At 42.8% G+C, this 23335-nt stretch overlaps 1 protein-coding gene across 1 annotated transcript in view; it reads left to right on the top strand.

Moving 5' to 3' along the window:
* Raver2 (ribonucleoprotein, PTB binding 2) overlaps nt 1-23335 on the top strand; it is a 67911-nt gene that overhangs the window by 1495 nt on the left and 43081 nt on the right. Inside the window, exon 2 of the mRNA XM_090333978.1 lies at nt 374-1262. Within this exon, the coding sequence (XP_090190104.1) occupies nt 374-1262 (889 nt within the window). The remainder of the gene's footprint in view (nt 1-373; nt 1263-23335) is intronic.

Here is a 23335-nt window from a genome sequence, read left to right as displayed (position 1 = left end):
ATGAATGACTCAAGCGTATTCTAAGACAATTCTTGCTTCTTGCTCACTTTGGAAAAAAAAAATAATCTTTTCAATGTCTCGGAGCTCCAGGGAATTGAAATCTTGTGAATGCTGGGATTACAGGTAGGCATCATCACGCCCAGCCTGCGGGTCCCTCTTGACTGACTGGAGCAGGTGCCAAAGGCTGTTTGGTCTTGTGATTTTCTTTGACTAGGTAGTTTCACAATGTTAATTCTCCAAGTTTCAACTGAAATCATTTTATCCCAAGCAGGGTAATGGCCTCGCCACCCCCCCTCCACCCCCACTCCCACGTCCCCCCCCCCCCAACCTGGGGCTGGTTGCAGCATTGCTTCCTAAGTTTTCTCCATTTTAGCATCTCCGTTGTTGGACCGGGACGGAGAGACCAGGTCCGGAGGGACACACGGACTTGCCCCTTTTTCTTCCCAGGCATTTTACTTCTCATCACAAACTCACACTTTGGCAGACTCGCCCGTCTTAAACCACAGAAGAATTGGGGGGGGGGCGGTCCCCGGAGCTGCAGGGACGCGCCTCCGGTTCCTTCCCAGGGTTTGGAACGCGCGTCTCCGCACCTGCCACCCCAGGACGCACCCAGCGCGGGGATAGCGGGCGGAGGGGGCGGGGGCGGGGGGGGTGACGATCTGCGGGAACCGAGGTCTGGGGTTCGAGTCCCTGGGCCACATCCAGGAAGCTCGCCCCCGGGCGTCCACCGGGGCCTTGCAGAGAAGGGGTGGGGAGGGCCTCCGCCCGCGCGAACCCACTCACCTGCGCCCCCCGCGCGCCCACCCGCGGCGTGCCGCCCCGGCGCGGGGTCCGGGCGGGGCGGGCGGCGCGCGAGGGGCCGCGGGGCGGCTGCTCAGGTTTCCTCTCCCCGCCCGCCGCCGCGGTGGCGGCGCCGCCTCCGCCCTCGCTCCCTCCCCCTGGGCGGCGGGGCGCTCCGTGCGGCCGCGGCCCGCCTCGCCCCCGCCCCGGCCTCCTCGCGCTCGCTCTCCGCTCCCCCTCGAGCCTCGAGGATTCCGCGGGGCCGGGGGAAGATGGCGGCGGCGGCGGCGGGAGACGGCGGCGGTGGTCGGGGGGTCGCGGGCCTGGGCGGCGTGGCTGGGCCGGGGTCGGCCTCTTCCTCCGCGACGCCCCCCGCGCTGCACCCGGACGAGGTGGCGGCGCGGCTGCAGCGGATGCGGCGGGAACTGAGCAATCGCAGGAAAATCCTGGTGAAAAATCTGCCTCCAGACAGCGGCTGCCAGGTACCGGGGTGGCGAGGTAGGGGGGCGGGGAGGGGCTCAGGTTTCGGGGTGTCGGGGCCGGTCGCGGGGAACCGCGGAAGGGGGGGTGGGGAGGGTGGTCCGGGCCGCGCACGCCCTCGCCCTGCCCCCGGCGGTTCTCCTGGTCTGCTGGGGGAGGGAAACTGAGGCTCGGGGAGGCGGCGCGACGCGGCCCAAGGTCACGGGGCGGGGGCGGCGGGTGTCTGCGTGGAAGTGTGGCCCGCGCTCTCCTGCCCGTCCAGCCCGCCGGGAGCTGGAGGAGGGGGCGGAAGAGTGGATGTGGGGAGTGCAGCGCAGATTGGGGGGGCACTGAGACTTGGGGACGGCGGGCGTGGGGGTGCGCCCCCGGGAGGGCGGGGTCTCGGGCGAGCGGGCCCAGGCTCCGGGCTGCAGAAGTCTCCAAGTTTGAGGCAACTTTGTGTCCTGGGTTTGCGAAGGCTCCCCGCCCCCGCCCCTGAACCGAGGCTCGCGTGGGGGAGCCCCGCGGCCGTCCCCGGCCCAGCCCGGGACCCCGGGGAGCCGTGCCTCAGTGACCTGCGGGCAGCCAACTGTTGCTGTAGAAACAGAAACTCTTAGGAGATCTGTTAGTTAGTTTTCTGATTGCAAAAGTCACATGCTAAACAAGTAGAGCTTGGAAAGAAATGCAAAGAAGGGTCAAGGGAAGAACGAGAATAATTCATTTCGGATACTTAGGACAACTACTGTGAACCTCTCTCTTTGTATGCATAACTATTATGCATATGCACATCGTTGTAGTAAGTGCATAAGATCTTGGGGGGGTTCTTAATAGTCCAGATGATCACATTATATATATATATATATATATATGTGTGTGTGTGTGTGTGTGTATATGTGTGTGTGTGTGTGTATATATATATATATATATATATATATATATATATATATGGGTGTCCTGGTGATTAGGGATTTGTGTGTATTCATGCATGACTGCATGTATGGGAATTGCAAGCAGGGCTGGCTGTTGACACTTGCAGGATGCTTCTTCTATGTAGTCCATAAAATAATGGGAGAATGTCCCATTGTCGTGTGGGTGGAGCTTACAGAGGCTGCTGCAAGAAACAGGGACATCTAACTTCATAACTCATATGTAGATGGGGCCATTTTGTGAGGGGGTGGAGAGGGGTGATGAAAACAAAACATTCAGTTAATGTTGTTTCTCTTATCTGCCAACAAGTCTTCTTCCCACTGGTCAGATATTTTGTGTTGCTGCCTGTGAGGATACCTGGATTTTTGTTTCCATGTTTGTTTTAGTTTGAAGCAACTTTTTCTTCCCATGCAAATAGAGGAAAGCCTGGGAGCTCAGGGACTGGGGAGGTTTACAGAAGCAGATGGTATTTCCAAGACATCCCAGTATGTGGATAATCTAGGGGAGGAAAATGGAGAAGTATCTGGATTTATTTTGCAGAATGCCAACTACATTCCATGCATTAATTCTAAAATAGATTTAGAGGCAAAATTTAAGTCCGTTCTATTCTGGTTTTCTGTTGGTAGTCTGTCAAAAGAGAGAGAAAGTCTATCAGTGTCATATCCAAAGAACAAATTAATTGCACCCATTAGATAGAGCCAGGCTTTCTGAAAACTATGGGTGTGGCTTATGGTTTTGAGTCAATATCTCTCTGCTATAAACTTACCTTTACCCTAAATCTTAGAGTTTTCTCTAAGGTGGCAAGTATAAACTAGCAAATAAAATTGTTATTCATTCTGCATCTAGATAAGCTATTACTTCCAGGTCCAGTGTATACAATTCTTAGGCTCTCAGACACTTATACAAGGTTTTTCTGAAAGGCAAACTAAAAAAAAGTTGCTAAGAACTTTGGGCCAGTATTTAACTTTCTATGAGAATTCCCATGGTGAAAGCTCTTGGCATTTCTGATACATGGTTTTAAAAATCCAACAGATCAATGTGAGTTTCGGCACAAGGTTTGCCTGAGTATGGATTTCTCCTTGCACCCCCCCATCATCTTCAGAACTTCCGTTACTTTTGACTGATTTTCTGATCCATGTTACACAAGTAACTAAAAGACAGTCTTTCCTTTGGATTATTTTGGTTTGGGAATTGTGTTTTTATTAATTTAAATTAAAATATCCTCCCCTTCCCTTTCATCCCTCCCACCCTTCCTCCCTCCCTCCCTTCCTTCCTTCCTTCCTTCCGTCCCTCTCCAGGTGTACTAATGGATTTTTGAACTCAGATGTTCTACCACTTCGACTATGCCGCCAGTCTCTCCCCGCCTCACTTTCTTTCTCTCCCTCTCCCCCCCCCCCCCCCCCGCATTGTTGCCAGGGCTAGCCTCTGTCTGTTATCTTCCTCGAATGCTTTCTGCATAATGTTTACAAGTTGATATCATTATGCCTCTGTTAGGATGACATCTGTGACTTTTTGCCCAAGCTGATCTCAGATCTCCAAAGCAAACAAACAAACAAAAAAACCCCTCTATCCTCCTCATCTCTGTCATCCAGTGGCTGAGAGTATAGGTACATGCCACCACACATGGCTTCATCTACTTTTTTTTTTTTTTTTTTTTTTGCCAGTCCTGGGGCTTGGGCTCAGGGCCTGAGCACTGTCCTTGGGCTTTGTCAAGGCTAGAGCTCTACCACTTGAGCCACAGCACCACTTCTGGCTATCTGTGTGTGTGTGTGTGTGTGTGTGTGTGTGTGTGTGTGTGTGTATGTGGTACTGAGGAATCGAACCCGGGTCTTTGTGCATGCTAGGCAAACACTTTACCACTAGGCCAAACTTGCAGCCCCTTCATGTACTTTTTTGAAGAAATGCTTTCTTCAGTAGGTCCTCTCTCTTACTTTCTTTAACAGTTCTAATGTCTATGGGTTCCCCCTACCCCACTTAATTTTGGTATTTTGATGTCAATTTACTAATGGAAGTTTCACTATATTTTGTTGTTTTGTTACCTCTATAAAGAGATATTGTCATTTCTTTTTCTCTTTTTTTTCTTTCTTTCTTTTTTTTTTTTGCCAGTCCCAGGGCTTGAACTCAGGGCCTGAACACTGTTTTGGGGCTTTTCTCAAGGCTAGAGTTCTACCACTTGAGCCACAACATCACTTCCGGCTTTTTCTGTGTATGTGGTACCAAGGAATCGAACCCCAGTCTTCATGCACACTAGGCAAGCACCCTTACCAGTAGGCCAAACTCCTGGCTCTTTCTAAAAGAGTCTGTGTTGTTTTCTCCCTCTCCCCCTCCCTCCCTCCCACCCTCCCACCCTCCCTTCCTCCCTTCCTTTTGCCCATCCTGAGGCTTGAACTCAAGGTCTGTGGTACTGTCCCTGAGCCTCTTTGTGCTTAAGCTAGTAGTTTACCACTTGAGCCACAGCGTAATCTCTGGGCTTTCCTGGAGTAGTTTATTGGACTTTCCTGCTGGTGCTGGCTTCCAGCCGCCATCCCAAGAGCTCAGCCTTCTCAATAGCTAGGATTATAGGTGTGAGCCACCAGCACCTGGTTTGTGTTGTTTCCATTTGTTTATTTGATTTTTAACTCATGTAGTTGTACAAAGAGGTTTTAATTCAACAAGAATATGAGTAGCATGATGAATATGATCAATGCCCATCATCTTCCCAGTCCCATGCATATACTTACATATCATTTATTTATTTTGGAATAATACATTAATAGTCAATGACATTCTTAACTATAGTTCTCCTCCTGTGTCCCTAGGGCCCCAGAAAAACGTCTGATTGGTATCTGATTACTAAGAATCTAATAAATTTTTTTTAACATTTTGAAAACATGGTATTTCCCTTTCATTTTATTTTTGTTCCAGTACTAGGGCTTGGATTCAGAGCCTGGACATTATACTTGCGCTTTTTTGCTCAAGTCTAGTGTTCTACCACTTGAGCCAATTTCCACTCTGACTTTTTGCTGGTTTATTAGAGCTAAGAGTCTTATAGACTGTTCCTGCCATGTCCAGTTTCACACTGTGATTCTTGGATCTTAGCTTTCTGAGTAGATAGAATTACAGGAGTGAACCAGTGGTACCTGGTTTGATATCGCCTTTTAAAAAAACAGTTTTCATAAATCAAAGTTTGTTTAATTTCTGGTATAGCACTTAGAGTATTATTTCACAACCTTATGGTTTCTGTAACTAAAATGCACAAAGTATTGTTTGTTTTAATGAGCACGGTAGAGGCACCGGTATCAAATATCTTACAGAAATATTCAGTTTGAAAGATGAAGCCCTGGGGCCGGGAGCATGGCCTAGTGGTAGAGTGCTCCCCTAGCATGCGGAGCCCTGGGTTCAATTCCTCCATACCACATATACAGAAAAGCCAGAAAGTGGTGCTGTGGCTCATTTGTAGAGTTCTAGCATTGAGAAAAGCCCAAGAACAGTACATAGGTCCCCTGAGTTCAAGCTCAGGACTGGCTTTCTCCATGCTGTGCATTCACACTACCCTGCCTGCTGTGCCTCCCAAGCTGTCAGGGATCTTCCTGGCCTCTCATTTCTAAAGTGTGGGCCACATTTCAGGGTTGTTGGGGTTTTCTTTTTGTTTGTTTGTTTTTTCCTTCTTCTGACTAGCACAAGTTTTTTCCCTTTGTCACCTACTGTTGTTGGTCATCGCCTGCTTTAGATGCTTTGATCAGTCATCTTCCTGCTTTAAACAGTGAAAGCAAACAAAGCAACCTCTTAGCCTCACATTCCTCAGACCACTTCTCACATTTCCAGAAGTCTGAATTAGCTCAGAAAGCTCATATTCATGTACATTTTGAATTTTATCCAGAGTACTCAGATTTTAAAACAATGATTTCTTTTCATGAGCTTCATCCATAAGCAAGATATACCATTTTCCTGCTATGACTTCCTGTACTCCTAAGTTGCTATCGTGTCCTCAGTCAGGAATGTAGAAAATAGTATCATGGGACAGGTATTTAAGGCCCCTGGGCTTCTGGGACTCCTTACTACATTTCCTACTAACCCTGCACTCAAAGTCTGTTCTAGCTACCTGAGTCACCACACAATTCATGCCATTGTGGATTGAGCATGTATAGTTATGTCTTTCAATGTTTGCGTTTTAGAATGTAATTACTTAGAGTGATAATGTATAAAATTATATTTGTAGCAAATAATTTCTAATAAATATAAAATAATATTTGAAGCAGTTTCTAGTAAAAACTAATGTTGTGACTAGTCAGAATAGTTAGTGATGGGAGAAGATCTTCACTAGCCATACAGCAGACAAGGGCCTCATATCTAAAATATACCTACAGCTCAAAAAAATGAATCTTTCCAAAACAAATCCTCAAAGAAACAACTATCTCATTAAAAGGTGAGCTAAAGACCTAAAGAGAGACTTCTCTGAAAAGGAAATAAGAATGGCCAATAGCCATATAATGTGAAGCTAATTGAAAGGACCTCCAGGATATTGAAACAAAAGCCATATAACGAATGATTGTTGTCCTTAATGTACTATGTTGTCTCTCATCTCCTTTGCTGTCCCTTGGTTATCTCATATTGGTATAGTATCTCAGTTTGTTATCTGATATATTGAATTTATTTGTATTTGGATATATGAAATTTGATAGGGAAGGGGGGAAAACCAAGACGGGTGGGGGGTGGGGGGGAGGGAAATGGCTACCAAGACATGTGAAAGGGTATCAATGTATGTGAATTAATGCACCTTCTATCTGGCAAATATCATGTAACCCTTTTACTAATTACAATAAAAAAATTAAAAAAAAAGAATGGCCAGTAGACACATGAAGAAGTGCTGAACATCTCTGGCCATAAAAGAAATGTACATAAAAATAATTTTGAGATTCCACCTCACTCCAGTTAGAATAGCCATTATCAAGAAATCTAATAACAACAGATGCTGACCAGGCTGTGGCCAGAAGGGAACATTACTACACTGTTCGTGGGAGTGTAAACTCGTTCAACCACTCCGGAAACTTAGTGCGGCAATTCTTCAAAAGACTAAACATAGATCTCCCCTGTGACACAGCAACCCCACTCATGGGCATTTACCCAAATGTCCAGAAACAAGAGCATACTAACGTAACTAGCACAACCATGTTCATTGTCTCATTATTTACCATAGCTAAGATATGGAACGAACCCACATATCCCTCAGTAGATGAGTGGATCAAGAAGATGTGGTACTTATACACAATGGAATTCTATGCTGCCATCAGAGCCATCGGCATTTCCCGATTTGTAAGGAAATGGGAAGAGTTGGAAAAAAATCATATTAAGGTGAAGTAAGCCACATCCAAAGATACATAGGCTCCATTGTAATAATTAGTATATGTCTAGGATTCTCCTAGCAGAGGATCACAATAGTTCAAAAGCTATGTACATATGGCCATACAGGATGAGGCTTAGCAAAACGAACTATAGGATATGGAAATGAGGTTTATCTTTGTGATTGTTGTTCTTAAGGTACTATATGAAGTTATTTCTTTTCTCTTTCTTCCCTTATGGTTTATCTCATGTTATTACTGTATTTGACTTTGGTCCCTGGCATATTGTATATACATTTATTTGTCTATTTGAAAAATGGAAGGAAAGGGGAAAAACAAGATGATTGGGAGTGAGGTAGGGGAAGGGAAAGTGGGAAAAAAACATGGGTAGTGTCAGTGTTTAAGAAGTAAAGTATCCATTACCTGACGAATGTAACTGTAACCCCTCTCTACATTATCCTGACAATAAAAGGAAAAATTGTGTGTGTGTGTGTGTGTGTGTGTGTGTGTGTGTGTGTGTGTGGTATGTATAGCTTTGGCAACTTTGAGTCTCACATTTTGATTAAAGTACTAGGTACTTTATGTTGTTGCATTTCTATAAGTTGTCTATATTCTAACCTGCTTCTCTTCCAGAAGCATTGTTATTACAGTTTCAGATGGGGGAAATTGAACATTTACTTCTTATGTTGAATTGTGCACTTGGTGTTTTTTACATGGCTTCTATGTGTTTATGGCTGTTTATGTTGTATTATTGAAAATCGGAGAGGCCCGATTGTGAGTGTGAAATCTAGCATTCAGGACCAGCAGTAGAAGACAGAGAAAGCATGATCTCCTCTCCATGCCAGTACTAGAACCTTCTATTTCAAGGGGACAACAATCTTGATACTTAACAGAGATCTATTTGAACTAAGAATATCATCAAGTTGGCACCTTTTAAACTCAAAATGTGAGGAACTCTGGATGAGCTTATCTTTAAAAGTTATTTGCTGTTTGTTTTTTAAAGAAAACTAAAATCACAAAATATATGAGAATTTTGCATATATTTTATGTACTTTGACTCTGGTATATTAAAAATAAACTCTTCTTTTTGGATTTTGAGCTTAGGGCCTTGAGCTTGCTAGGCAGGCATTATACCTCTTGAGCCATGTATTCAGTCCTTTTTTTAAATTATTATTACTTTATTGTTTCAGAGGTGATATACAATGGGGTTGGTTACCTGTGCATACGTCAGATATTAAGTACATATTCTTCCTTCCTTTGGCATAGTGTCATCTGTTCCCTCCTTCTCTCCCATCCTTGCCTCCCATCGCTGCACAGTTCTATAGGTCACCTTTATCAGTGTCCAGTGCATCCAATACCCTCCACTACTGAACTTTCTCCCCCGCTTTCCCCACCTTCCCTCAGATGTGCCTATGTATACACTGTATATAAGATAAAGAATGCAGAGTCACCAGACAAAAAGACAAATTAAGAAAAGGTCCTTCATTTCCTTATCTTTGGAGTTTATTTCAGTATGCCCATTATTTTATATACATATGAAGAGGTGCTTGGGTATTGCACTTTTGGGATTCTCTCCTAAGACTATCCTCTTTTGGTCTCACTCTGTGTGAGTGTCTAGAATCCTGTGCACTTTGTCATATCCCATTGTGTTTTAAATCTAGCTTGCATGTATCAGGGAGAACATGTGTCATTTGTCAATCTGATCTTATCTTGGCTTACCTCACTTAACATGATTTGTTCCATTTCCATCCATGTCCCTGAAAATGACATTATTTTATCCTTTCTAATGGCTATGTAAAATTCCATTGCATATAAGTACCACATTTTTTTGTATCCATTCATCTATTATGGGGCATCTGGGTTGTTTCTTTTTTGTAATAAATAATTTTTTATTGTGATTAATAGAAGGGTTACATTATATGCACCAGATAGAAGGTGTATAACTTCACAAACATTGATACATCTGGGTTGTTTCTATATGCTTTTGTGAATAGTGAGGCAGTCACCATGGCTGAGCAGGTGTCTTTATATCCTGGGTTATGATGCTCAGGGTAGATGCCCAGGAGTGGTATGGCTGGGTCATAGGGAACGTCTGTGTTTAGGTTTTTGAGGAACCTCCAGACTGCTTTCCAGAGTGGTTGTATTATTATTAGTTTACATTCCCACTAGCAGTGCAATAGGGTTCCTTTTTCTTTACATCCCCACCAGCATTTGTTGTCAGAATTCAGACTACTGGCCAATCTAACCGGGGTAAGATGGTATCTCAGGGCTGTTTTGATTTGCATTTTCTTTCTTCAGTCCTTGTTTTAGTTATTTTTAGGTAGAGTCATTTATCTATGATTTCTAGTATAGCTAGGATAGAAGTAGACACCAACATAACTGACTTGTTAGTTAAGATGAAATTTCAATAACTTTTTACCTCAAGCTGTGATCCTTCTGCTCTTCTGCTATTGAGTACTTGAGATTATTTTCTTTTGCTTGTTTTTCTTGACAATTTATTCAATGATTGGGGCCTCTTTGGAAAATAGAGTTATTATTTACTACTCTTTCCTGACAGTACATCTTGAAATTATTGTTTCTTCATCAAGAAAACATTGTATGTCCAAAAGTTAGTATAAGTATGCCATTGCACTTCCAGAAGTTATGCTTCTTAGTGGTTGTCTAGTACATTTTCATTTCTAGTGTAATTAAGCAGATTAAATTATGGGTTATGCCCCTTGTACATCTCATTTTCCTATGTCTGACATAATAAGGACATTGGTAGATGCTGAGGAAATGCACCCTGCCTCCCTAAGTTGGTAGTGCTGGCAGCAATTCCAGAAAAGTTTTGTGGAAGTGCTTCTCCCTCCTCTGAAATCCATTTCTAGAAGTAGTAGAGTATTCTGATTGGCATCACAATCTGTGCATTAATGCCAGGCCTAAGAAGGCTCACACAATCCACTGACCTTTTTTTGTTTTCAGCTAATCAGTGAGGTTATGCATGGAAACGAGTCTTTACAGTTGCATCATGTTTTCCATAGAAAAAAAATGTGCTGTTTAGTCTTCGCAGGTTCACATTTATGGAAACAAGTCTTTAGAATTGCATCATGTTTTCCATAGAAAAAAATATGGTTGGGGCCGGGAGTTTGGCCTAGTGGTAGAGTGCTTGCCTAGCATGCACGAAAACCCGGTTCAATTCCTTGGTACCACATACATAGCAAAAAGCCAGAAGTGGTGCTGTGGCTCAAGTGGTAGAGCCCTAGCCTTGAAAAAATCCAGGGACAGTGCTCAGGCCTTGAGCCCAAGCCTGGGACTGGCAAAAAAAAAAAAAAAATTGTGAACAACAACAAAAAATATGGTGGTATGGTGGTGTTTAGTCTTCGCAGGTTTGCATTTTAATGTCTGTTGAAATCATGGTTGCTTCTGAAGGGTAAGATGATACCACATCATCCGGTGGCCACCATCTAATCAGCTTTGTGCTGAAGCCCACACTCCCCCAGCTTCCTGGCCTTGGTAAGCACACCCAAGTTTTACAACAGTACTGAAGGAGGAAGGGATTAGAGGGAATTCTTAAATCAGACTCCGAAGATTAGGAATGCATTAAATAAAACTGACTCTGATGGAAGACTGCTGTGAAAAGGGGTCCCCTGTCCGGATCCCTGGATTGCCTTCAGTCCGTGTCACCTGTGGGGATCAACAGACAGAGAATGAGATTGCAGTCCTCCAGCTCCTCCATGCCAGGATTATTGCTTCCTTGGTCGAAGGTCACAGTTCCATCCAGTGACTCTGTTCCTCTAAGCTTTTCTGGGTTATTTAACCACTCCCCTGGTCTCCTTAAACTCATGAACTATAGGGAGTTGTGGGTAGCCAGAAGATTTAAACTTTGTAGCTTGTCCCTCTGATGACTTGATTTTCAATATACCATCCATCTCTTTCTTGCTGGGACCCAGGTGGTGTTGGCCACCCAGTCTCCTTTCTTCCTCTGTCTTTCTTAATGGCAACTCATTTTCCTGTGAGGGCCTACCATCCCTAGTTATTAAGCAGCTCTCTTTTTGCTGAGAAGTTGGTTAAAGAATGGGCAATAAATAACCTGGCCCTGAGCCAGTGTGCACATGGTGGTGCTCAGGCAACAGGAATTGTGCAGCTTAGTGGAATACAGAACAGAGACACCCAGGAATTTTGTTTGGTTGTTAAGATAAATTATTCTCTCCTCACTGGATATGAATGCACACACACTCAGCCCTGGTTGCAGCAGGCACCCAAAGGAAGATCGACTGGGGTGCCAGTGACTGTCAAAAACTGAGCTGGAGTTACAGCCTGTATTCAGCTCAGCTGCCCTCTGGAACTTGACTAGCCAAGCCCCTCATTCCCTTATTGTTTCACTTAACTCAGGACTTCTATTGATGCCAACCAGAAGTATAGTAGATAATAAAGGACTGTAGTTAAAATTTGTAACCACTGGACTTGGTGGCTCATACCTGTAATTCTTAGGCTCAGGAAGTAGAGGTAGAAGGATCAAGAGTTTGTAATCATCCTGACTTGTATATTAGACCTTCTTTGCAGGGGGAGGGGGCAGTCCTGGGGCTTGAACTCAGGGCCTGGGCACTGTCATTGAGCTTTTTTTTTGTTCAAGCATAGTGCTCTACCACTTGAACAACAGCACCACACCTGACTTTTTCTGTGATAATGAGGAATTGAAATCAGGGCTTCATACATGCTAGGTAAGCACTCTAAATTAATAGTCTGATTAAGATCTCCATGTAGACTGGGTATGATAACTCAAGCCTATAGTCCTAGAAATTTGGGAGGCAGAGATTGAGAATCGCAGTTCAAGGCAAGACCAAGCATAAAAACTGTGAGACGCCATCTCAGTTGCTGGATATGGTGGGACTTGTCTTTCATCTCAAATGAAAAGGAATCACAGTGGTTGGATTTGCCTTTCATCTAAGTTACAAGGGGAAGCACAAATAGGAGGACTGCAGTCCAAGCCAGCCTGAGCATAAAGTGAGAAAGTGGTAGAGTGCCTACAGCCAGGGCCCTGTGTTCAATCCATAGTAATGCCAAGACAGAGAGAAGGAAGAGAGTGATCTCCTTATAATCCCCAGCCAAAGCATATTTCTCTTTCCTTTGAACATCTGCAGTAACAATAATAATTCACCTCCCAAGGCTGTCAACTGAAAGTGCTAACATTCCCCGTGAGAGCTTGGCCAGCCTGGCTCTGCCAGGGCCCTTGGTCACCTTGTCTTTCTTCCCATATTCTCTGCCTCTTTTCCTCCAGAGCAGCCCCAGGGAATGTCACACTGGCACTGGTCTCGGGGTGGGAGAGACACCTGAACCTCTGCTTAGAACCAGAATGGCAGGAGGCATGGTCCTTCAGAAGCAATGGGCTGGGCCTTTGCCTGCTGCTGGCCTGCCTCCCTTGACAAGTGGGTTTGGAGTGCATAGGCATTGGGGAACCTTGTATCCTTGCTCATGGGCCACTAGGGACTAAGACCCAGGCATGCTAGCTCCTCTGCTGCCTGCTACACTCGTGTTGCTCAGACTGTATGCCAAACAAATCATCTTCCTATTCTGCAAGCATTGTACTTAGAGCTTGTACATGTTTAATTCTCATTAAAGCTGCATAATCAGATTTCTTACTCCTACTTTATTTATAGGGAAGCAGAAACTTAAAAATGATGTTAACACGTTCCAAGGCTCATTTGGCTAATTAGTGGTAGAATGCGAATTGCATGTTTGATTCCAAAGCTCAAGTTTCTGCCTCATGCTGTGTTATACCTGCGATTCCTCCTTGCCCTTGCTGCAGTGCTGTGTTGAAAGGGCAGAGACCATGTTCTAGTTACCATCGTGTCACTAGTGTTTAACCAAGAACCTAATACGAGGTTCCAAGAGCGATGTGGAAGATCTGCTTTGTTCTGAAGTACTGCCCATACTCCTGACAGGCGGCAGGCTCTCAGCAGTGCTCTGTGAGTGAATAATTTTGCAGTGTAAGCCTATGTTAGTTTTTGGCTGTGAGCTCATCCATTCACCTATAGCCAGCCAACTGTCTGGGCGCTATTAAACCTCAGAAACCACCAGAAAAATGCTACCACTCAGAGGCACACCAGTATCTGCATGCAATTTCAGGAATTAGGGATCCTTTTGCAGATGACATGAAAGGATCATACAGCTGGAGCTGAAAAATACTCTTGCAGGACAACAGAATTCCAATCATGGCTTCAGTATAGACCGCATGGGCAGATGCAAAGGACTTCTTTTTTTTTTAAGAAATATATTGACAGTCTCATATGTAGCTCAGGCTGGCTTTCTACTTGAAATCTCTCAGTCTCCTGACTGCTAAGATTATGGGTGTGGGCCTCAAAGCTTCAAAGCTGCTGTGTGTGTGTGTGTGTGTGTGTGTGTGTGTGTGTGTGTGTGTGTGTGTGTGTTGTACAAAAGCAGGTATGTGACCCCGTGAGCCACACCTTCAACTCTTCTTGCTATGAATTATTATTATTAGTTTTCAGATAGGATCTTATGTTTTTCCCTGGGCTAGCCTGGCACCTTGAATCTCCTCACTATGGCTTCCAATGAAGCTGGGATGTATGCCACACACCCAGCTTACTTGTTGAAAGGGGGATCTTGCTAACTTGTTGTCTGTGCTGGTCCCTAACTACATTTCTCTCAATTTCAACTTCCTGATTGTAGCAAGGATGATAAAAAATGAGCCATAGTACTCTGGCCCTCACAGCTGCTTTTTGAGAAAAGTGCTCATAAGAAATGTTTGCACATGTAAAGGAGGCTCCATGTAGACAGTAGTATAAATCAGGCACCTTAATTTCCAAGATGCATTGCTCTGGCCACACAGGGGTTGAAGACTGACTCTTCAAGTGCTGGGTCTGGCAGACAATGATTGCTCAGTACGTTCCTCTAATGAGTTTTTCAACCTGAGTGCTGAGTGCACACTTCTAATGGCTCAGGTGGACCATGAGTTCAAGGCTAGCCTCGTTTATATTGGGATACCCTGACTCAAACACACACATAAGTTACTTAGGAATTAGCTCTTAGGTGAAAGTGTTGGGCTGAAACCTTACAGAACATTGCTGAAAGCAATAAAAGAGCAAGTACAAGTTCAGGGAAAGATATTCTAATAAACCCTAGGTCCTCAGCTCTTCTAGGCTAGGAACAAGAGAGATGAAATTAGACTCCAGAAGCTCCAACCAAACCAAAAAGGTTTTCAAGGAGTTACAGTGTAATCTTTCATTTAAAGAATGTTTCCCTTTCTGAGTCATAAGGGAGCTGTATGTTTAGTTTTTTGAGGAACCACCATACTTCTTTCCAGAGTGGTTGAATGAGTTTTATTGCCACCAACAGTGTAGTAGTGATCCCTCCTGGCCGCATCCCCTCCAGCATCCGTTGTTATTAAATTTCTTGATAATGGCCATTCTAACTGGAATGAGGTAGAAACTCAAAGTTGTTTTGATTTGCATTTCTTTTATGGCCAGAGATGCTGAGCATGTCTTCCTGTGTCCATAGGCCATTTTTATTTCCCCTTCAGATAAGTCTCTCTTTAAGACTTTAACCCATTTTGTTACCAGTATATTATATAGGTGTTTACTTGTTTATTTGAAGTAGGGAAGGGATGAGGGAAGGGGGGGAGGGAAATGGGGACAAAAACATAAGGGATATCGATGTCTGAGGAGTAATGAACCCTTTATCTGGTGAAAATAACTGTAATTCCTCTGTACATTGAAATAAATCAATAGAAATAAAAAAGATAAAAAAAAAAGAATGTTTCCCTTTAAAACATTAAGCACAGTATCCACTGTGCTATCTAGTTATCTTCACACCATTTCTTGGAAGGAAAAGTTTCTCTAACTCTCAAAGCTTAGCCAGCTATCGTGTACTTTGTGTTGTGATTATTCACAATAGTTGCTTTTACTTTGTGAACCCAATTTCCTCTGCCCTGGGTCTGTGCCTTTTCTTTGGGTATTTGAAGCTTCCAGTTAAATCTTTATTTTCATTCTTTCTTTCTATCCTACCCCTACCCTAGCCACCCTACATTATTCTACCCTCTCTACTCACATCTACCACCTACCTCCATTCTGTCCAACTAACTCCCACTCTACTTTCCCTGTCCCCACTCTACCCTGGCCCACTCTTAGCAAACGCTACCAGCGCACTACCCTCCCTCCCTCTACTCCATTGTCCTGGCCCCTTCTGCCCAGGCCAGTAACACTACTCTTAATCACCAGCTTGCCTTTCTTTTCTGGACTTTGGAGCTTCAGTTATCCTACCAGTTTAACCACTTTCTTTGATTCTAAATTAGTCTCCACTTCCCTGACTTTTTAAGGTTCTTTTTTGTAACCTGAACTAGAATGAAAGTGCTTTCTGTAAACAAGAGCAGGTGAATCTGAAAAGCTTTAACTTAAAAAAATCAATCTTCAAATGGTTATAGTAAAAGGTGACAGTCTAACATGCTCTTAATCGGAGGGATTCCTTCTTTCATTCCTCCCCGCCCCCTTCTTCTCCTCCCCCAGTCACTTCAGGTTTCCTACTTTAATTTTTACATGTATACCCTGAGTATTGTGACAGTATTTGTGCCCTCCTCCTTTCCTGTTTTCCATTTGGGAAGCTTTAATTTATGAAAGCATTTCAAACATACCACACACTGTCAGTGCAGTATAGAGCAATTTTTCTTTCCCTGGACTGTTTTGAGTATATTGTTTATTTTGTTTTTGTGCTGGTATTGGGACTTGCACTCAGGGCTTCATGCTGTCATTTGGCTTCTTTGCTCAAGGCTGACCCTCTACCACTTGAGTGGGATGCTATTAGGGGATTCCCATGTCTGTGAGGATCAAGGGGTGCACTCACACAGTCCTGGAAGGCGGGGCAGTCACCTCAGGTGGGCTCTTGATGAGACTTAAGAGGTGGAGGACTCAAGATGACTGAGGTTGTTTGTTAGTGTAACACTAGCACTGCTTTCCAGTAAACCCTTTATATAAGTGCAGAGAAGATTTAAAATGCGGTATAGAAAACATAAACTAGTCACATAGTTATTTGGTATTATAAGCAAGTAGCAAGGGCCATACAAACTTACATATGCTACACTTTCATGTGGGGCAGATGCAAACACAATTACCCTAGCACCACCAGGAACATGTGCAGTCCAGTGTGCTACATACAGCATTGTGACGCCTGTGACAACAGAGGCGAGAGTTGCTTCTCTGCTCCATGGTGGTCTTAAGGAGCACTGTTGTCACTATTCTCCCATTGGTGTCTCTGATGTTTTAGATCTGGGCACGAGAGTGGCTTCTAATAGCCCTGTGTCCTCTTTTCAAATAACCTTTCTTTTTCAAAAAATTTTGGAAAGGTTTAGCTTTACAAAAACATTTTCGGAGCTCAAACATGCACTTATCATGTATTCCCTACCCAGTGTCTCATAATGTTATACGTTGCATAGCCAATGTGTGTTATTCAAAACTGTGACACTGATGTTGTCTAACTATTATTAACGAAATCACCAGCTTTATTTGGGTTTCGGTAGTCTTTTCACTTAGATTCTTTTTGTCCCAGGACGAATACATGATACTTCATTCCATTATCTTGTCCCCTTTGCCTGCCTCTGGGGACAGCTTCTCAGCCTTTCTTTTGCTCATGACTAGGATCAAGGATCAGGTATATTCTACAATGTACCTTAGTTTGGTTTACACGGGATGTTTTTTCCCTTCATGATAAGATTTGTGCTATGGGTTTGGGGGAGAACGTCACAGATGAAGTACCCATCTGACCCTACTGTGCCTTCCTGACATCAGCAGAACTTTAGCACTGGGGATATTGACCTTGGTAATTTGCTAAAGGTGAAGCCTGAGGAGTTGTCCTTCTTTAAAGATACTGTTTTAGTCACCACTCTAGAAAACAAGTCTTTAATTCTTTTACACACACACAAACATGCACACACATTTATTTATTTGTTTATTTAGTAGTACTAAAGCTTGAACTCTTGACCACTGTTGGCATTTTTTCTCTCTGCTAGCACTCTGGCATTTTGCTGGGTAACTTGAAAGTAAGAATCCCATGGATTTGTGTACCTGAGCTGAATTCAAACTGCAAACTCAGGCTATCACCAGACCTTTAACACAGGTCCAGACTTTAGCACTGTCCGCTCAAAGTCCTGGAAGGTTTTTCTCATGGGAACTGATATACTGATTTCAAAATCTATGTAAAAGAGGTAGAGGGCTTCAAAGAGCCAAGATAATTTTGAAGGGGTAAAAAAAAGTGGATTTCTAGCACAACGATGTTCATTGCAGCACTATTTACCATAGCAAAGATTTGGAACCAACCCAGATGCCCCTCAGTTGATGAGTGGATCAACAAGTTGTGGTATTTATACACAATGGAATTCTATGCTGCCATCAGAAAGAATGACATCGCCCAATTTGTAAGGAAATGGAAAGACTTGGAAAAAAATCATATTAAGTGAAGTAAGCCAGACTCAAAGGAACATAGGCTCAATGGTTTCCCCCATTTGTCATAAGCAGTAGAAACCTCGGGCTCTCCTAGCAGAGATTTACAGTAGAACAAAACCTAGATACATAAGGCCATATAGTATGATGCTAAATGAAAGAACCTCCAGGATATAGAAACAAAAGCAATATAATGAGTGATTGTTGTCCTTTAATGTACTATGTTATCTCTCATCTCTTTTGCTGTCCCTTAGTTATCTCATATTGTTACAGTATTTCACCTTGTTATCTGATATATTGTATATATGCATATTTGATTATTTGAAATAGGATAGGGAAGGGGGGAAATAAGATGAGGGGCGAGGGTGAAGGGAAGGAAATGGGGACCAAACATGAGAAAGGGTATCAATGTTTGGGAAGTAAGGCACCTTCTAACTGGTGAATATAATGTAACCCTTCTATTAATTACAATAAAAAATATATGGAAATAAAGTGGATTTGCATTACCAGATTTCAAAGCTGCCTCTAAGCTATATCAATTTATACCATGTAATACTAGAAAAAAGGAGTTAGACGGATAGAGCAATGAAATAAGTCTCCAGGTAGCCCTTTTGTAATATAGCAGTGCATTCAGCAATGAATGAATGAAGGAGAGTTGTGAAGTTGACTGTACCTAACAAATTTAGACAAATTCTTTGAAGATTAATTGTAACCTAAATGTTAATGATTTTCGTTTTTGTTTTTGTTTTTGCTGGTCCTAGGGCTTGGACTCAGAATCTGAGCTTTGTCTCAGATTTTTTGTGCTCAAGACTAGCATCTATCACTTGAGCAACAGTATCACTTCTGATTTTTTTCTGAGTAGTTTACCTTTTGGAGATAAGAGTTTCATGGACTTTTCAACCTGGCCTGGTTTTGATCCACAATCCTCAGCTTCCTCAATAGCTAGGATTACAGGCATTAACCACCAGTGCCTAGCCTAAATGGTAATATTAAGACCTCTTTCCTGCTGGGGACTAGGAGCTGACACCTGTAATCCTAGATACTGAGGAAGATGGGATTTGAGGATGAGACTTGAGTTTGAAGCCAGCCCAGGCAGAAATGTCTGTGAGACTTCAATTAACCACGCCCCTCCAAACAAAAAAAGACAGAAAGGAGCTGTGGCTCAAATGGTAGAGCACAGGTCTTAAGTGAAAAATTAAGGGACAGCACCAAGGCCCGAAGTAAGTGTCAGTACTGGCATGTGCACGCGTGCACACACAGACTCATACACACACAACAACTTTGCTGAAGAAAGAATTATGCATTTATGAACTTCGATTAAGATTCTTTCAAACTGATTCAGAATTGAAATGTAGAAAAGAAAATCAATCTATCATCAAAGAAAGAAAATTATAGACCTATTTCTTTGATGAACATCAATGCAAAACTTCTCAATAAAATTCTAGCCAACATCATCTGAAATTGGATAGTGGTGGAGTGCTTGCCTAGCATGCACAAAGACGCCGGTTTCGATTCCTTGGTACCACATACATAGAAAAAAGCCGGAAATGGTGCTGAGGATCAAGTGGTAGAGCTCTAGCCTTGAGAAAGTCCAAGGACAGTGCTCAGGCCCTGAGCTCAAGCCCAGGACTGGCAAAAAAAAAAAAAAAAAAAAAGATACGTAAATCCAAACAACACTGAGATTTTACCTCACCCCAGTTAGAATGGCCATGATCAAGAAAACAAATAATGGGGGCCGGGAATTTGGCCTAGTGGTAGAGTGCTTGCCTAGCATGCATGAAGACCTGGGTTCGATTCCTTGGTACCACATACATAGCAAAATGCCAGAAAGTGGTGCTGTGGCTCAAGTGGTAGAGCCTTAGCCTTGAGAAAATCTAGGGACAGTGATCAGGCCCTGAGCCCAAGCCCAGGACTAGCAAAAAAAAAGAAAACAAATAATGACAGATGTTAATGAGGATGTGACCAGCAGGAAACATTACTACATTATTGGAGGAATGTAAACTTGTTCAGCCACCCTGCAAAGCAGTATAGAGGTTCCTCAAAAGGCTAAACATAGATCTCACTTATGACAGAGCAATCCCACTCCTGGGCAATTACCCAAATGACCACAAACAAGGCCATATTAAAATTACAAGCCCAACCATGTTCAATGAAGCATTATTGCTGTGTTTTTTTTTCCTTGCCAGACCTGGGCTTGAGCTCAGGGCCTGAGCACTGTCCTTGGACTTTCTCAAGGCTAGAGCTCTACCACTCGAGCTTCAGCACCACTTCTGGCTTTTTTCTATGTATGTGGTACCAAGGAATCGAACCTGCGTCTTTGTGCATGCTAGGCAAGCACTCCAGCACTATGCCAAACTCCTGGCCCTCATTGAAGCATTATTTACCAACCCAAATGCCTGTTTGTAGATAATGGATCAAGAGAAAATGTGATATATATACCCAATGGAATTCTATGCTTCCATCAGAATGACCCTGCCCCATTTGTAAGGAAATGCAAAGCCTTGGAAAGAAATATATTAAGCAAAGTAAGTCAGACCCAAAGAAACATAGGGCTGCATGCTTTCCCTCATTTATAATAACTAGAATATGTCTAGGATATTTTTAGCAGAGGATCATAGAGGCTTAATATCTATGTGCATATCATCATATAAAATGGTACATATTGAAATGCACTCCAGTAATTGGATATAGTACAATAAAATGTACTGTTTGTAGTTAACTTCTTTTTTCACCTTTTATTTTATTTTATTTTTTTTTTGCCAGTCGTGGGCTTGAGCTCAGGGCCTGAGCACTGTCCTTGGACTTTCTCAAGGCTAGAGCTCTAGCCCTTGAGCCTCAGCACCATTTCTGGCTTTTTTCTATTTATGTGGTACCGAGGAATCGAACCCGGGTCTTCATGCATGCTAGGCAAGCACTTTAACCACTAGGCCAAACTCCCAGCCCTTTCACCTTTTATTTATTCCATGCTGTTACTGTTTTTGATTTCTGTACCTTTGTCTTATATATAAGTTTTTCTGATTTGGGGAAGGGAAGGGGAATCACAGAAACAAAGGCTGGGACACAGGATGAACCAATTCAACAGTGATATTCACTGGACACTTTGTTGGAAACTGTACAATTTGGTGGGGGAGAGGAGTGGGAGGAAAGTGAGAGAAAATGAAGGAGAGGATGACACTGTTCAAAAAGATACTCATTACCTGACTTACGTAACTGTAACCCTTCTAAACATCACCTTTACAATAAATTTTTTTAAAATTCAGTCTATTAGCAAATAAGAGAAAATACATTTAGGTAACACATTTTTGGTAGGGAAAGGACTTCTTAAGATATAAACCCCACAGATTTTTATGGGGAAAATTAATACGCATGACTTCATAAAAATGTGAAATGTCTCTATAAAGTTTCACAAATAAGTAGCATGACAGATCATGTGCTAGGGAAAGACATTTGTATTTAAATCCTCATACAATTAAAAAATTAGAGAACCAGAATGGAAAAACAGGCAATAGAAATACATACATGTTTTTCAGAAGAGGAAATGAATAGCAAAATAAACTTGGAAAGATGCCTGTTCTAAGCCAGGATCCTTTCAAAGAAACAGAAAAGTCTCCCCGATCCCCTCCTCTATGTCTTTGTGTATGTGTGTGTGTGTGCGCGCGTGCGTGTGCATGTGTGTGTAAGAAATTAAGGAATTGGCCCTTGAACACTCACAAGTCCAAAGGGCATGACAGCAGGCTGGAAACTGAGGCATGTATGAATGTTGTCACTTTATGGCAGAATTTCTTTAGCAGGACATCTTAGTTTTTGCTGTTACAGGCTTCAGCTGACTGGAGGATTCCCACTCACCTTATAAGGCAGTTTCCTTTATTTGAACAAAAGAGCCTCTCACAGCACTTAGATTTGGTTGTGATTGAATAACTGGGTATTGCAGCTAAGCAGACATGTGAAGTAGCCTGTGTACTGTCCTTCCTGGTTAGTCAATAGACTGCAGCTTCAGGACACAGTAAGAACATGAAGTTGATGAAAGCTTCATATTTGCTAACACTGGTATAAAAGGAGATGGACCAGCAGGTACATATGTGTCACCTCATTCTGCCAAACACATTTTATCTTCTCCACATAGCCAACCATTCGCATTCATGCAGCTCAGGTACCTCACTCCATGAAGACTCCTTGGTATGCAATGCTTATAAGAACATGAAAGCAGTTTTATAAAAACTAAGCAGAAGGAAGGCAGAACCAGAAGGAGCAGGTCACTGTCCCAGTCCTTAACCTCGGAGTCCTCGGCTTCCTGGCTGTCTGTATAGTTTATAGTATTATGCCCCATACTTCATTTGACAGATGATCTTGTCATATTAGCAAAACACCCAAATTAACACACTATTTGTTTCTCCTTCAGATCTAAAAGTAGACTGCTAACCTGTGAAAGACTTTCTTAGAAGAATTTGAAACAAAAGAAAGCCTGTGAAAGGCTTAGGAAACTGTGTGGTTCACGTACATATCAAAGGCCTAGTTTCATGTAGGAAGAAACACAGACCAGTCAGAATAATACTGTTAACTTTGGTGGGATTTGGGGTGCCCTTGACTGCCTGCTTTGAGCTGAAAGCAGTTCATCTTCTCTTCAAAAAGTGTTTTATGTGAGCAAAAGCTTTTCATGTAACTTCAGGGATTGAGAGCTCGTCAGATCTAGAAGAACATTACTAATGTCAATTAGTAATACAATTTTGATAAGCTCTTGTACTCGGAAATTTGTAAATGATATTGCGATCAGAGGACAGACTATTTCTATCAAAAGGTCTGCTTAAAAATTATACTGTGAACTGGGGGTGTGGGCCAGCTGAAGGGTGTTTGTTTAGCATTCATAAGGCCCGGTTTTCATTTCCAGCATAACAAAGGAAACAAATCATTTATAATTAATTAGAAATGTCATGAAGCTAGACGTGTAGTAGGGAGCTGTAGTTTTAATTCTTTCAGGTCTGTGTGGCAGAGCATAATAGAATTTTGGCAGATGGTTATTAGAACTCTCTTTTAGGTTTTAAGTTTTTAATTTGGCCAACTTACCAAGGCTCACATTGAGGGGTGACCCACTTTTGCCTGGGTCAAAACAACCAGGGCATAGAGAAAAGTAATTAGATTTTTCTTTGCAGGGCACTGTAAAGTTTCCCATTTGACAAGCTCTGTACTCCATGTCTGATGCATAGAAAAGTGATGATTAGAAATGTGAATATTTTCTAAGGAACTTGAAGCTTTCCCTTAGCTAATCGAGCAGAGAGCATGCCATTTGTTTACGGTTCTGTGATAATGTGAAGAGTGGTGTCAGGTTTTCTCTACCGTTTGACAGCTGTTCACCAGTGAAAGATTAGATTCTGTGCAACCGAAAGAATATGCTCAATCCCTTCAAATAAATACAACATAAAGATTGTGACA

Source organism: Megascapheus bottae, chromosome 6, assembly GCF_031878675.1.
Source record: "Megascapheus bottae isolate mThoBot1 chromosome 6, mThoBot2.hap1, whole genome shotgun sequence".
NCBI lineage: Eukaryota > Metazoa > Chordata > Mammalia > Rodentia > Geomyidae > Megascapheus > Megascapheus bottae.
Note: the sequence above shows the minus strand (reverse complement) of the source record. Positions and strands in the feature narration are given on the sequence as shown.